At 39.1% G+C, this 16,357-nt stretch overlaps 1 protein-coding gene across 2 annotated transcripts in view; it reads right to left on the bottom strand.

Annotated features, from left to right (window-relative positions):
* Positions 1 to 16,357, bottom strand: part of FNBP1L (formin binding protein 1 like) — a 106,409-nt gene that overhangs the window by 54,389 nt on the left and 35,663 nt on the right. For both annotated transcript variants that reach the window (XM_047785278.1, XM_047785277.1), the window contains exon 2: positions 1,835 to 1,950. In XM_047785278.1, coding sequence (XP_047641234.1) covers positions 1,835 to 1,950 — 116 coding nt within the window. The remainder of the gene's footprint in view (positions 1 to 1,834; positions 1,951 to 16,357) is intronic.

Consider the following 16,357-nt stretch of genomic DNA (forward strand, 5'->3'; position numbering starts at 1 on the left):
GAACTCCATGAAAACATTTTCTGATTGCTATTTTAACTTTTCGGAGGTCCTTAATGCTTCCAGATTCCTGAATGGTAAAGTTCCCAAATCTTAAGTTTTGGATGGGCAAAATACCATCACAATTATTATTCATATACCAGCAGGTTCCCAGTTCTTATTTTCATATGGAAAATACTTTATTAAAAAAAAATAGAGGGGAGTTCCCGTTGTGGCGCAGTGGTTAACAAATCCGACTAGGAACCATGAGGTTGCGGGTTCGGTCCCTGCCCTTGCTCAGTGGGTTAACGATCCGGCGTTGCCGAGAGCTGTGGTGTAGGTTGCAGACGCGGCTCGATCCCGCGCTGCTGTGGCTCTGGCGTAGGCTGGTGGCTACAGCTCCGATTCGACCCCTAGCCTGGGAATCTCCATATGCCGTGGGAGCGGCCCAAGAAATAGCAAAAAGCCAAAAAAAAAGCAAAAACAAAACAAAACAAAACAAAAAAACAGAGGAAGCAAAGAAGATCAGGAAATTAGAATGATGCTATTTTGATAAATGTCATAGTAGTAGTATGTATTTCATTATAAAAATATTATAAGAATCTATTCATCATATTAGTCTATTTCATCCCTACACCCCGTCAACTGGTGACATAAACCACTACTACTAGTAGACACATGTGGTTTATCACTCAAAACATCCCCCTTCCTTCTGTGACCCACTAAGTTAAATTTCTTTTGGGCAATTATCCCTCCCTACCTTTAGCTATAAATCAAATATTCTCATTTCAGTGAACTGTTCAGGCTAAGTGTATAACTGGACCAGGGTCAGCAAGACAAAGGGAGACTTCCACTGGGATTTCTGGAGGAAAAAAGCTGATACAAGCTTGCACTCTCCCTTCTTCCTCTTCTCCCTTTATTTTCTTCTCTCCTTTTCTGTCTGCTCTCCTCCCCCAAATGCACAACAGAGAAGATCATGGTTCTTCCCCGGGGTGCAGAGGTGTGAAGATGTGAAATCTAGCGCTACGGGTGTGGAAAGGACGGTACTGAGTGGAACCTGAAGATGAAGGCAACGAGGGGAAGCAGAGCCAAGAAATGCAGTCTGGGCACATCTGACCCATGAGTCAAAATACGCCTGGACTTTTTACTCATGTTTGCCGTTGTAGGTTGGATTTTTCTGTCACTATCCAATATAGAGAATCCTTACCCCTAAAGCTAGAACCTTATATTGTTGTCCAGTCTTCAGACTTCAAGCACCATTTTATTGAGTAAGTTAGAGCAAAACTACCTGTCAAGGTGTGGTCTAACAATGATTTTCTGCTTATACAAAATCTTAAGATATAGTTCACTGGTTCAAAATTAAATTTTTCCCTTCAAAACTTTTATCTTCTAAAATACAGCCCCAAATCACTTTCACCAGTAACAAATTTTTAACAGGAAGAAACTCAGCTCAGCATGCTCAATTTCTAAGCCTTAGAAACTCTGAAGAAATGAGAAACTGGAGAACTCTTCAATACTTTAGAAAGACTGCAAGGGCAAAGAGCTGTTGAAGAATAAAACTGTAAAGCATGGAATTAATACAGATGTATTTCTTTTTCCTGGCATTTCATTTCCTGACTTTATGATTTCAAGTATCTTTCTGGAATGAAAGCCACTCATGATCTACCTAGCCAATATTCCTTGTGGTTCTAGGCAATGATTTAATTACATCAGTCAGTAAAACAAGCCAGTTACCTAATTCAATCTAATTCTGATTAATAACATAGACTTTAACCTCTAGTATATCACATTTATCTAATATTCAACTACTTGAACATATAACTTCATTTCTGAGGACTGAAAAAAAAATGTAACTTACCTCAATTGTTTCGCATAGTTCTGTTCAATTTCTATTCTCTCCTTAACAAATTTGGCATATCTTTCCAAGAAGTCAATTCCCCACTGTGTATGCTTGTCTAAACTGTCGAACTGATCCTAGAAAAGGAAGACAAAACCCACAATGAAAAGTCTAACATTTTATCCACAAACATTTTAACCAGCTCTAGTATTTGTCCAGAAAGGAAAGGAGGTATGAAAACAACAACAACTCAGGCTCTTCTGCTGGTTCCCACCAATCTCATCCTTTAAGGACTAGACAGAAATAGGTTCAACATAAATCATTCTATTTCATGCCTGAATGCCTTGACACATGTGGTTCCCCTGGCCACAACATCCTCCCCAGGTCACTTCTTTGTAATTAACTCTTCTTCCTCCCTTAAGATGCAGTGCAGGCACTATGTCCTGCAGAAAATGGCCCTTACATTCTCAGACTGGGCTAAGCAGTCTTTCTCTGGCTCACTAAGGTTCTCTATAAATTACTATCTCATTCACCTGCTATATAATATTGAGGGCAGAAGCTATGCCTTATTCTACTCTGAACTCTTAAGGAGCAAACACTGTGCCTGTCACTACAGCAAGCTCTCAATTGTTTGAATAGAATCAAATAAACCTAAGTTCAAATTCTGAGCTCTCCATTTACCATGTTTTTTGCCCTTGGGCAAGATAGCATGGATCTTTAAACTTTTCCCATCTTAAAATGCAAGTTCCATCATCCACCTCAATAGGATTATGGTGATGGCATAAAGTGCTATGCAACGCAGTAAACATGATATTAACACACAACAAAGATCACTGTCTTGCAAGCCTCTTTCACTCTTCAAAAGATATTGCCTTCTACCTGTTGCCTGAAAAATCATCATTTCCTATCCTTCGAGAATAATCTTGGAGAAGTTCCTGTTGTGGCTCAGTGGAAACAAATCCATGAGGACACAGGTTCAATCCCTAGACTTGCTCAGTGGGTTAAGGAACCAGCGTTGCTGTGAGCTGTGGTGTTCGTCACAGATACAGCTCGGATCTGGCATTGCTGTGGCTATGGCATAGGCCAGTGGCTACAGCTCCGATTTGACCCCCTAGCCTGGGAACCTCCATATGCCATGGGTGCAGCCCTAAAGAGACCAAAAAAAAAAAAAAAGGAGGAAGAATAATTTTGGAGTTCCCACGATGACACAGTGGTAAAGAACCTGACTAGGAACCATGAGGAGGCAGGTTTGATTCCTGGCCTCGCTCAGTAGGTTAAGGGTCCAGCATTGCTGTGAGCTGTGGTGTAGGTCACAGATGCGGCTCAGATCCAGCATTGCTATGGCTGTGGTGTAGGCCAGCAGCTTCAACTCTAATTTGACCCCTAGCCTGGGAACTTCCACATGCCGAGGTTGCAGCCCTAAAAAGACCAAAATAATAATAATAATAATAACAATCTCCAAATTGGCTAACAACTTGATGTTCTCCCTCTCAGAGCAAAAATCTGTAATATTCAAAATATCAAAATATTCAAATATCATCCCTTTCTATACCTCTAGCTATCCCTTTCCAAATTATCCATGGTTTGATCAGATGTGTTATGTGCAAATGAATCATCTCAAAATCTTTGCCTTTCAGAGTTCCCGTCATGGCGCAGTGGTTAATGAATCCGACTAGGAACCATGAGGTTGCGGGTTCGGTCCCTGGCCTTGCTCAGTGAGTTGACAATCCTGTGTTGCCGTGAGCTATGGTGTAGGTTGCAGACGTGGCTTGGATCCCGCGTTGCTATGGCTCTGGCATAGGCCAGCGGCTATAGCTCCGATTTGACCCCTAGCCTGGGAACCTCCATATGCCAAGGGAGCGGCCCAAGAAATAGCAAACACACACACACACACACACACACAAATCTTTGCCTTTCATCTCTTTCCCTGCAGATGTTCTGGCCAAGGTGCAAGGAATCTGAGCCCCATGTTGGGATCTCCAGCCCAGGGTTCCTTTTCCAGAAAGATGAGCACTCAGAAAATTCTGCTTTGAAGGCCAGTGGGGCTCACTTTCAGAAGGCCAAAGGGTTGAGCGAATCCACACTTAAAGGGCACACACAAACATGCACACATTCCAGGACCCAAGGCATAAGCAGTAATTTGAAAGAAGCCTAGGTCATAACCTGTTCTAAAGTTGGTGAGCCTCCCAGAGATGCAGGTGGCAACTGGAGCTCATCCAAGAGACACAGACAATGGCAGCAGCCATTAGGGGGAGCTCATTCCACCATGAGAACACTGGCGCTGGCAAGTGCCATTCTCCTCCCTGATGCTTAGCAGCACCAGAACGAGGCCCCACCCAACACCCTCTCAGTGCCAGTACTTGGATGCCTCAGGCCAAGCAGCCAGCCAGGCAGGGATACAGGCCCACCTGTCGGCAGGCTGACACCAGCTTTGAGACACCTTGGACTCAGCACTCACAGCCGCAGATATTTTAGCAGAGAAAATAGACTTTAAAACTGACTATAACAAGAGACAAAGAAGGACACTATTTAATAGCCAAGAGATCAATCCAAGAAGATATAACAATTGTAAATATATATATGGAGCTAACACAGGAGTATCTAAATACAGAAATCAAATATTAACAGATAAAAAGGGAGAAATTGATGGTAACAGTAAGAGTAGGGAACTTTAACACCCACATCAAAGGAAGATCATCTAGACAGAAAAATCAGTAAGGAAACACCAGCCTTAAATAATACATTAGAACAGACAGGTTTAATTCATGTACATATATACAGCATTCCATGTGAAGCAGCAGAATACACATTCTTGTCTGGTACACATGGAACATTCTCCAGGAGAGATCCCATGTTAAGCTTCAAAATAATTCTCAATGGGAGTTCCTATCGTGGCTCAAGTGGTTAACGAATCCAACTAGGAACCATGAGGCCTTGGTTCAGTGGGTTAAGGATCCGGCATTGCCGTGAGCTGTGGTGTAAGTTGCAGATGCAGCTCAGATCCCGTGTTGCTGTGGCTGTGGCGTAGGCCGGCGGCTACAGCTAATTGGACCCCTAGCCTGGGAACCTCCATATGCCGCAGAAATGGCCCAAGAAATGGCAAAAAGGCCAAAAATAATAATGATAATAATTCTCAATAAATTTAAGATTAAAATCATATCAAGAATCTTTCCCAACTACAACACTATGTGACAAGACATGAACTACAAGAAAAAAAAAAACCTGCAAAAAAAACCACAGAGGCTAAACAATATGCTACTAAAAACCAATAGACCACTGAAGAAATAAAATAAGAAATTTTTAAAAATAAGAAAATGAGAAAAGTGAAAATGAAAGCACAACCCCACATCCATAGGACACAGCAAAATAGTTGTAAGAGGGAAGTTTATAGTGATACAGGCCTACCTCAGGAAACAAGAAAAATCTCAAATAAACAGCCTAACCTTATACCTAAAGGAACTAGAAAAATAAGAACAAATACAACCCAAAGTTCATGGAAAGAAATCATAAAGATCAAAACAGAAATAAATGAAAGAGGTTTAAAAAAAAATAGAAACGATAGATGAAACTAAGAGCTGGTTCTTTGAAAAGAAAAACAGAACTGATAAACCTTTAACCAGACCTAGTAAGAAAGAGAGAGAGGACCCAAAGCAATAAAATCAGAAATGATGAACAAATTCCTAGAAATGTACACTCTCTCAAGACTGAACCAAGAAGAAATAAAAATATCAACATATCAATTACCAGTAATGAAAATGAATTTTAATATTCCCAAAAAACAAAGTCGAGGACTAGACGGCTTTACAGATGAATTCTACCAAACATTTAAAGATGAATTAACACCAATTTAAGTTAATCACCTTCTAGATTAAATTTAGAATACTTTGCTTTAAATTTATATATTCCCCTAGGAATATTTCCAGCTCTTTCAGGTTTCTCAAAGAAAAACTAAAGCATCTAAAGAATGTTGTATCAGAGATCTGTGTCAGACTGTTAAAAAAACCTTTAATGTCATTCCTATTTTCTCCAATACTGAAAACACGCCTACTCTAACTCCGCCGGAATCTCAGGCTATGTCTATACATAAACCCTCTGAAAGGTATGTTTAGAGTTGGTCACCATAACAAATGTACAGAAGCACAGTAAGGGGAGTTCCCGGGGTAGTGCAATGGGAGTGAGAGTACAACAGGAGTGACAGTTCCAGTACCCCTATCAGGTCCCCTAGCCTGGGGGTTGGTATGGGGAAGAGGAGCCCCCAGAGCATTCAGTGGCAAAGGTCAGTGGGGCTTTAGCACAGGAGCTCTACAGGACCGGAGGAAATAGACTACATCCTTGGAGGGCACGCACAAGGTTTCACATGCCCTGGATACCAGGGCAAAGCAGGGACTCTGTAATAATCTGGGCCTGCGGGTCTTGGAGGGTCTCCTGGAGAGGCAGGGGCCAGCTGTGTCTTACTGTGGGGGCAGGACACTGGACATGATGGTCCCAGGGAATAATTACTGGCATGAGCCCCTTTAGAGGTTTCCATTTTGGAAAAATCTGGCCCCACAAACAGCCTACAAGCACCAGAGCTGAGAAGCCCCAGGCCAAATGACCAACACAGACCTACCCATCAACAGAAGAGCTACCTAAGGTCCTCCTAAGCATATAGCCACCTCTAATTCCACCCTTAGACATGTCCCTGCTCACCAGAGGGACAAGATGCAGCTCCACCCGTCAGGAAGCCAGCACAAGTCCCTCGACCAATGTCACCTACCAGGTGTCAGCCAACAGATGCAAGAGGTGCTCAACCCTGCAGGCTACAGAAAGAAGAACAAAAACACAAAAAGCCATACAAAATGAAATGGCAGAAAAATACTCCATAGAAAGGAACAAGACAAAACTCCAGAAGAACAACTAAATGAAGTGGAAATGGGCAACCTACATGAAAAAGACTTTAGAGTAATGATAGTAAGGATGATTCAAGATCTCAGGGGAAAAAAATGGAGACAAAGATTGAAAGAAAAATTACAAGAAATGTTTAACAAAGATAGATGATTTAAAAAACAGAGGTGAACAATACAGTAACTGAAATGAAAAATACCCTAGAAGGAATCAACAGCAGAATACATGAAGCAGAGGAATGAATAAGTGACATGGAAGACAGACTGGTGGAAATCACCCAGAACAGAGTAAAGAAATGAGAACAGTCTAAGAGACCTATAAGACAACAATAAACGTACCAATACTTACACGGACAGAGAAAGGACCAGAGAAAAAATTTTAAAAGATAATAGCCAAAAACTTCCCTAACAAGGGAAAGAAAACCCTAATTTTCAAGTCCAGGAAGCACAGCAAGTCCCATATAGGATAAACCCAAGGAGGAACAGCCTGACACACATATTAATCAAACTGACCAAAATTAAAGACAAAGAGAAAATATTAAAAGCAACTAGGGAAAAGCAACAAAAAACATACAAGGTGGAACCCTGAGAAGGTTATCAGCTGATTTTTCAGAAGAAATTCTGCATGCCAGAAGGGAGAGGCACAATATATTTAAAGTGATGAAAAAGAACAATCTATAAACTAGAATACTCTAGCCAACAAGGCTCTCATTCAGATTTAACAGAGAAATCAAAAGCTTTACAGACAAGGAGAAGTTAAGAGTTCAGCACCACCAAACCAGCTTTACAAAAAATACTAAAGGAACTTCTCTAGACTGAAAAGGCCACAACTAGAAACAATAAAAATTACAAGTGAGAAGGCTCACCAGTAAAGGCAAACATACAGTAAAGGTAGGAAATTATCCACAAACAAACATGATGGCAAAATCAGCAACTGTGAGAAGAGGAGAGTATGACTGCAGGATATTGGAAAGGCACTTGAAATTAAGAGATCAGCAACTTAAAAAGGACAACAAAAACAAAACCAAAATAATTAACAAAATAGCAATAAGAACATATATATCAATAATTACCTTAAATGTAAAAGGATTAAATGCCCCAACTAAAAGACACAAACTGGTTGAATGGATACAAAAACAAGAACTTTATATATGCCAGCTACAAGAGACCCACTTCAGATCTAGGGACACCTACAGACTGAAAGTGAGAGGATGGAAAAATGTATTCCAGGCAAATGGAAATCAAAACAAAGCTGCAGTAGCAATACCCCTATCAGACAAAATAGACTTCAAAATAAAGAAGTTTATAAGAAACAAAGGACACTACCCAAATGATCAAGGGATCGATCCAAGATGAACATATAACAATCATAAATATATACACTCCAACATAGGAGCACCACATTATATAAAGCAACTGCTAATATCCATAAAAGGAGAAATCAACTGTAACACGATAACAGTAAGAGACTTTAACACCCCACTTACATCTATAGACAGATCTTCCAGACAGAAAATCAGTAAAGAAACAAAGGACTTAAATGACACATTAGACCACACAGACTTAATGGATATTTGTAGAACATTCCATCTGAAAGCAGCAGAATAAACAGCAGTGCACACAGAACACTCTCCAGGATACATCTTATCTCGGACCACAAATCAAGTCTCACTAAATTTAAGAAAACTGAAATCACATCAAGCATGTTTTTTCGGACCACACACTATGAGACTAGAAATCAACCACAAGAAAAAACTGTAAAAAAAAAAAAAAAAAACACATGGAGGCTAAACAATATGCTACTGAACAACCAATGGCTCACTGAAAAAAAATCAAAGTAGAAATCAAAAAACACCTAAAGACAAATGAAAATGAAAACGTAACAACCTAAAACTTATGGGAAGCAGTAAAAGCAGTTCTAAGAGGGAAGTTTAGAGTAACACAAGCTTACCTCAGGAATCAAGAAAAATCTCAAATGAGCAACCTAGCCTTACACCTAAAGCACCTAGAGAAAAAAGAACAAACAAAACCCAAAGTGAGAAGAAGGAAAGAAATCATAAAGATGTGAGCAGAAATAAACAAAATAGAGACAAAGAAAACAAGAGAAAAGATTAATGAAACTAAGAGCTGGTTCTCTGAAAAGATCACAAAATTGATAAACCTTTAGCCAGACTCATCAAGCAAAAAAGGGAGAGGGCTTAAATCAAAAAATTAGAAATGAAAAAGAGGTTACAACTGACACCACAGAAATTTTAGGATCGTAAGAGACTACTACAAAAAACTACATGCCATTAAAATGAATAATTTAGAAGAAATGGATAAATTCTTAGAAAGGTACAATCTTCCATGACTGAATAAGGAAGAAATAGGACATCAGCAGATTGAAACTGAAATTCACAAGTACTGAAATTGAAACTGTGAATTAAAACCTTTTAAAAAACAAAAGTTCAGGACCAGATGGTTTCACAAATTCTATCAAACAATTAGAGAAGAGTTAATACCTATCCTTCCAAAAATACTTCAGAGGAAGAAACACTCCCAAACTCATTCTATGAGGCCACCATCACTGTGATATCAAAACCAGACAAATATACCACAAAAAATGAAAATTACAGATCAATATCATTGACGAATATAAACACAAAAATCCTAAACAAAATTCTAGCAAACCAAATTCAACAATCCATTAAAGGGGTCATAAACCATGACCATGCGGGATTTAGCCCAGGGATGCAAGGACTCTTCAGTATCCACAACTCAATCAGTGTGATACATCGATCACACAAACTGATAAATAAAAACCACACAATCCTCTCAATAGAAGCAGAAAAAGCTTCTGACAAAATACAACATTTCTGATAAAAAACCCTCCAGAAAGTAGGCCACAGAAGGAACCTACCTCAACATAATAAATGCCATATATGACAACACCACAGCTAACATCATTCGTAATGGTGAAGAAAGCTGAAAGAATTCCTGCTAAAATCAAGAACAAGACAAGGATGTCCACTCTTGCCACTACTGTGAAACATAGTTTTGGCAGTCTGTGCCACAGCAATCAGAGAAGAAAAAGAAATAAAAGGAATCCAAATTGGAAAAGGAAAAAGTAAAACTATCACTGTTTGCAGATGACATGATACTATAACCTAGAAAAACCTAAAGATGCTACCAGAAAACTGTTAGTGCTCATCAATGAATTTGGTAAAGATGCAGGATATAAAATTAATACACAGAAATCAACTGCATTTCTATATACTAACAATGAAAGATCAGAAAGAGAAGATAGGGAAACAATTCCATTTACCATCACATCAAAAAGAATAAAATCCCTAGGAATAAATCTACCTAGAGACAAAAGACCAGTACTCTGAAAACTGTAAGATGCTGATGAAAGATACCAAAGATGACACAGATGAAAAGATATGCCATGCTCTTGGATTCAAAGAATCAATATTGTACAAACCGACTTATACTACCCAAGTCAATCTACAGATTCAATGCAATCCCTATCAAATTACTGAGGACTTTCTTAACAGAACTAGAACAAAATACTTTAAAGTTTGTTTGGAAGCACAAAAGACCCAGAATAGCCAAAGCCCTCCTGAGAAAGAAAAATGGAGCTAGAGGAATCGGGCTCTCTGACTTCAGACTATACCACAAAGCTACCATCAAAACAGTATGTTACTGGCACAAAAACAGAAATATAGATCAATGGAATAGGATAGAAAGTCCTAAAATAAACCCACACACCTACGGTCGACTAATCTATGATAACAGAGGCAAGAATACATAATGGAGAATAGACAGTCTGTTCAATAAATGGCTGGGAAAACTGGACAGCTGCATGTAAAAGAATGAAATTAGAACACTCTAACATTACACACAAAAATAAACTCAAAATGGATTAAAGACCTAAACGTAAGACAAGATAATCTAAAACTCTTAGGGGAAAACACAGGGAATACACTCTTTGACATAAACCACAGCAGTTATCTTTTCAGATCCACCTCCTAGAGTAATGAAAACAAACACAAAAATAAACAACTGGGACCCAATTAAAACTTAAAATCTGGAATTCCTTTCATAGCTCAGTGGTTAACGAACCTGACTAGGATCCATGAGGTTGTGGATTCAATTCCTGGCCTTGCTCAATGGGTTAAGAATCCGGCATTGCCGTGAGCAGTGGTGTAGGTCACAGATGTGGCTTGGATCCCGCACTGCTGTGGCTGTGGTGTAGGCCAGCAGCCATAGCTCCAATTTGACCCCCAGCCTGGGAACTTCCATATGCCACAGGTGTGGCCCTAAAAAGAAAACTAAAAACAAACAAAAAAAAAACTTAAAATCTTTTGCATACCAAAGGAAGCCATAAACAAAACCGTAACTCCCAGAATGAGAGAAATATTTGCAAAAAAAAAGCAACTGACAAGAGATTAATCTCCAAAATATATAAACAACTCATGAAGCTCCACATCAAAAAGAAACAAACAACCCAATCAAAAACATGGGCCAAAGATTTAAATATACATTTCTCCAGGAGTTCCCATCATGGCTCAGTGGTTAACGAGTCTGACTAGGAACCATGAGGTTTCGGGTTCGATCCCTGGCCTCGATCAGGGGGTTAAGGATCTGGCGTTGCCCTGAGCTGTGGTGTAGGTTGCAGATGCGGCTGGGATCCCACGTTGCTGTGGCTACAGCTCCAATTAGACCCCCAGCCTGGGAACCTCCATATGCCGCAGGAGCGGCCCTAGGAAAGGCAAAAAGACAAAAAAAAAAAAAAAAAGGAAATACACATTTCTCCAAAGAAGACATACAGATGGCCAAAAAGCACATGAAAAGATGCTTCACTAAGTGTATGGGTTTGGCATATGCGCACTATTTTATGTGGAATGGATGGTCGACACAGACCTGTTACGTAGCACAGGGAACTTAACCCAGTATTCTGTGATAACCCATTTAAGAAGAATCTGAAAAAGAATGGATATGTCTATGAGTAAATAAAAACTACAATAACGTATCACCTCACACCAGTCAAAATGGCCATCATCAAAAAGTCTACACACAATAAGTGCTGGAGAGGGTATGGAGAAGAGAACCCTCCTACACTGTTGGTGGGAATGTAAATTGGTACATCCGCCAAGGAAAACAGTCCAGAGGTTGATCGAAAAACTAAAAATAGAACTACCGTGGAGTTCCCGTCGTGGCTCAATGGTTAAGGAATCCGACTAGGAACCATGAGGTTGAAGGTTTGACCCCTGCCCTTGCTCAGTGGGTTAACAATCCGGTGTTGCCGTGAACTGTGGTGTGGGTTGCAGACACGGCTCGGATCCCCCGTTGCTGTGGCTCTGGCGTAGGCTGGCAGCTACAGTTCCGATTAGACCCCTAGCCTGGAACCTTCAGATGCCGCAGGAGCGGCCCAAGAAATGGCAAAAAGCCAAAAAAAAAAAAAAATAGAACTACCATATAATCCAGCAATGCCACCCAGGGCACATACTCAAATAAAACCATAATTCAAAAATATCCATGTGCCCCAATGTTCATTGTAGCAGTATTTACAACAGCCAAGCTATGGAAGCAACCTAAATGTCCACTGACAGAGGACTGGATAAAGAAGATGTGGCACATACAAATACAATGCAATACTACATGGGAAAAGAATCTGCAATACTACAAAGGAAGAATACTCAATCATAAAAAAGAACAAAATAATGCTATTTGCAGCAACATGGATGCAACTAGAGATTATCATACTATGTGAAGTTAGTCAAAGAAAGACAAACATCACAAAATATCACCTACATGTGGAATCTAATTTTTAAAAATGAAACAAATGAACTTATTTACAAAACAGAAACAGACTCACCAGCTTTGGCTATGGTGAGGGGACAGGTAGGGAGAAGGAATGGATTGAGTGTCCGGGTCTGGCATATGCACACTACTGTATGTGGAATGGGTGGTCAGACCTGTTATACAGCACATAGCACAGGGAACTTTACCCATCATTCTGTGATAACCTACATGGGAAAAGAATCTGAAAAAGAATGGGTATGTCTATGTGTATAACTGAATCACCTGGTTCAGCAGAAATTTATCACAACATTGTAAATCAACTTTACTTCAATAAAACTTTAAAAAATGACAAAAGAGTTTATGTTAAATATATAATGTTATTCAATATAGAAGAAACATTTTTTAAGATAAATTTTATCTAATCCATTGAACTTATCTGGGTTTTTAACTGGACGTTTTAATTACAATACACTAAGAAACAATATAAACATAACAAACCCTAAACATTCAAAAGTGGGTAATTTGAGAGTTCCCTGGTGGTCTAACAGTTGAGAACTGTTGTCACTGTTGTGGCTCAGGTTTGATCCCTAGCCCAGGAACTTCCACATGACCAAAAAAAAAAAAAAGTGAGTGCTTTAAATCTTAAAATGAGGAGAAAAGTTAATTTAACACTATTCATATAAATAATGAAAAGGCAAAGTAAACAAAAAGAGATCCTAGCAAGAATCATGCTTGAAATGTTAAACTATTTGATAAAAAAATGTTCGTTTTAAATTCTGTAATTTTACTAGATATTTTACTTTTTTCTAAACAAGACTCAAAACAGACTAATTCTGAAATAGTGAAACAAAAACAAAAACAAAAAAACCTTCTCTCTAAAGTTGATCTTGTTAAGACAAGGATGTCCGCTCCCGCCACTACTCTTCAACATAGTTTTGGAAGTCCTAGCCACAGCAATCAGAGAAGTAAAAGAAATAAAAGGAATCCAAATTGAAAAGGAAGAAGGAAAACTATCCCTATTTGCAGATGACATGATACTATACCGAGAGAATCTGTAAGATTCTATCAGAAAACTGTTAGAGCTCATCCACAAATTTGGCAAAGTCGCAGGATACAAAATCATTACACAGAAATCAACCGCATTTCTATATACTAACAATGAAAGAGCAGAAAAGGAAATTAGGGAAGCAATTCCGTTTACCATCGCATCCAAAAGAATAAAATACCTAGGAGTAAACCTACCTAAAGAAACAAAAGACCTGTACTCTGAAAACTACAAGCCACTGATGAAAGACATCAAAGCTGACACAAATAGATGGAAAGATATACCATGATCGTGGATTGGAAGAGTTAATATTATCAAAATGACTATACTACCCAAGGCAATCTACAGATTCAATGCAATCCCTATCAAATTAGCAAGGACATTTTTCACAGAACTTGAACAAAATATTCTAAAGTGTGTTTGGAAGCACAAAAGACCCAGAATAGCCAAAGACATCCTGAAAAAGAACAATGGAGTTGGAGGAATCAGGCTCCCGGGCCTCAGTATATACTACAAAGCAACAGTCATCGAAACCGTATGGTACTGGCACAAAGACAGAAATATAGATGAGAGGAACAGGATAGAAAGCCCAGAATTAAACCCACACACCTACAGCCAACTCATCTATGACAAAGGAGGCAAGAATATACAATGGAGAAAGGACAGCTTGTTCAATAAGTGGTGCTGGGAAAACTGGACAGCCACATGGAAAAGAATGAAATTAGAACACTCCCTAACACCACACACAAAAATAAACTCCAAATGGATTAAAGACCTAGATATAAGACCAGACACTATCAAACTCCTAGAGGAAAGCATAGGCCAAACACTCTCTGACATAAATGACAGCAACATCTTCTCAGATCCACCTCTCAGAGGATTGACAACAAAAACAAAAATAAACAAATGGGACCTACTCAAACTTCAAAGTTTCTGCACAGCAAAGGAAACCCTAAACAACACGAAAAGACAACCCACAGAATGGGAGAAAATCTTTGCAAGTGAATCAACTGACAAGGGATTCATCTCCAAAATTTATAAACAACTTCTGCAGCTCCATACCAAAAAAACAAACAACCCCATCCAAAAATAGGCAGAAGATCTAGACAGACAGTTCTCCAAAGAAGACATACAGACGGCCAAGAAACACATGAAAAGATGTTAGCATCATTCATAATTAGAGAGATGCAAATCAAAACCACTATGAGGTACCACCTTACACTGGCCAGAACGGCCATCCTCCAAAAGTCTACAAACTATAAGTGCTGGAGAGGGTGTGGAGAAAAAGGAACCCTATGACACTATGGGTGGGATTGTAAATTGGTGCAACCACTGTGGAAAGCAGTATGGAGATTCCTCAGAAAACTAAACATAGAACTACCATTTGATCCAGCAATCCCACTCCTGGGCGTCGATCCAGAGAAAACCACGACTCACAAAGACACATGTACTCCAATGTTCATTGCAGCACTATTTACAACAGCCAAGACATGGAAACAACCTAAATGTCCATCGACAGAGGAGTGGATCCAGAAGATGTGGTACATATACACAATGGACTATTACTCAGCCATTAAAAAGAATGAAATACCGGCATTTTTTGCAACATGGATGGACCTAGAAACTATCATGCTAAGTGAAGTCAGCCGTACAATGAGACACCAACATCCAATGCTTTCACTGACATGTGGAATCTGAAAAAAGACAGATGGAACTTCTTTGCAGAACAGATGCTGACTCACAGACATTGAAAAACTTATGGTCTCTAGAGGAGACAGTTTGGGGGATGGGGGGATGTGCCTGGGCTGTGGGATGGAAATCCTGTGAAATCAGATTGTTATGATCATTATACAACTACAGATGTGATAAATTCATTTGAGTAATATTTTTTAATAAATAAATTAATTAATTTAAAAAAATAAAGTTGGTCTTGTTACTCTGAAACCAATACACATCATTAGAAAACAAAGTACAAGGTTATTTTTCATTTTTACATACCAGTTTCCAATCAAAGAGCCTCACTTGCTCACAGTGACTTAATAAATATTAAAACCATAAATGAATAATTGTTATGAACAGTATTTTAAATGATGCATTTATTTCACTAGAAGAGAAATATAGGGCTGAAAAAAAAAAACTGGAGAGTTCTGATGAAGAATTCAAACTCTCAAAGTTAGAAACTGCCTAACACAAACACACACACTGAATGTGTAACACTCTCTACATTTCTGATAAGTCGTTCAGCCTCTCTTTAGTGGTTTTACCATTAGTGAGCAAAACTGGAGAATCATGAGCGAAGAGGGCTGGAGATCAAGAAATGAGTTCTACTACCACAAAATAAAATAGAAAGCTCTTAAACAAAAAAAAATAAGCAGAATTCTAAAGCTAAATTTAGGCCTTCAAATGTAACATCTTCCAATGACTTGTTTCAAAGCCTGAGCTCCATGCCAGCAAATACCGTGGACTGCAAAAAATGTTGGGAAAAGACAAACTAAAGAAGTGAAACTAAGCAGTATTGTGAAACCATCTATGGATTAGAAATAAGTAGGTCATTGAAATAGGCGACTTATCCTCACTTCCCCATTCTTCCCACTTTTAGCACTGCTCTTATTTCCAGGGCTAGCCTAGGCCAACTTGTTCCCCTTCCTCGCCTTAATCATCCCCTTACTTCCTCTCCCAACACATTTATTCTTACCACAGCTTCTGTGAAATGTATCTCTCCATCAGCAGTGTGCCATGATTAAATCTTACCATCTCATAGTTAAACTCAAAAAAGCTCTTATTTCCCTCAGGCATTGGTTTTCTTTTCAATTTTGTAAAATGTTTAGT

Source organism: Phacochoerus africanus, chromosome 6 (assembly GCF_016906955.1).
Source record: "Phacochoerus africanus isolate WHEZ1 chromosome 6, ROS_Pafr_v1, whole genome shotgun sequence".
Lineage (NCBI taxonomy): Eukaryota > Metazoa > Chordata > Mammalia > Artiodactyla > Suidae > Phacochoerus > Phacochoerus africanus.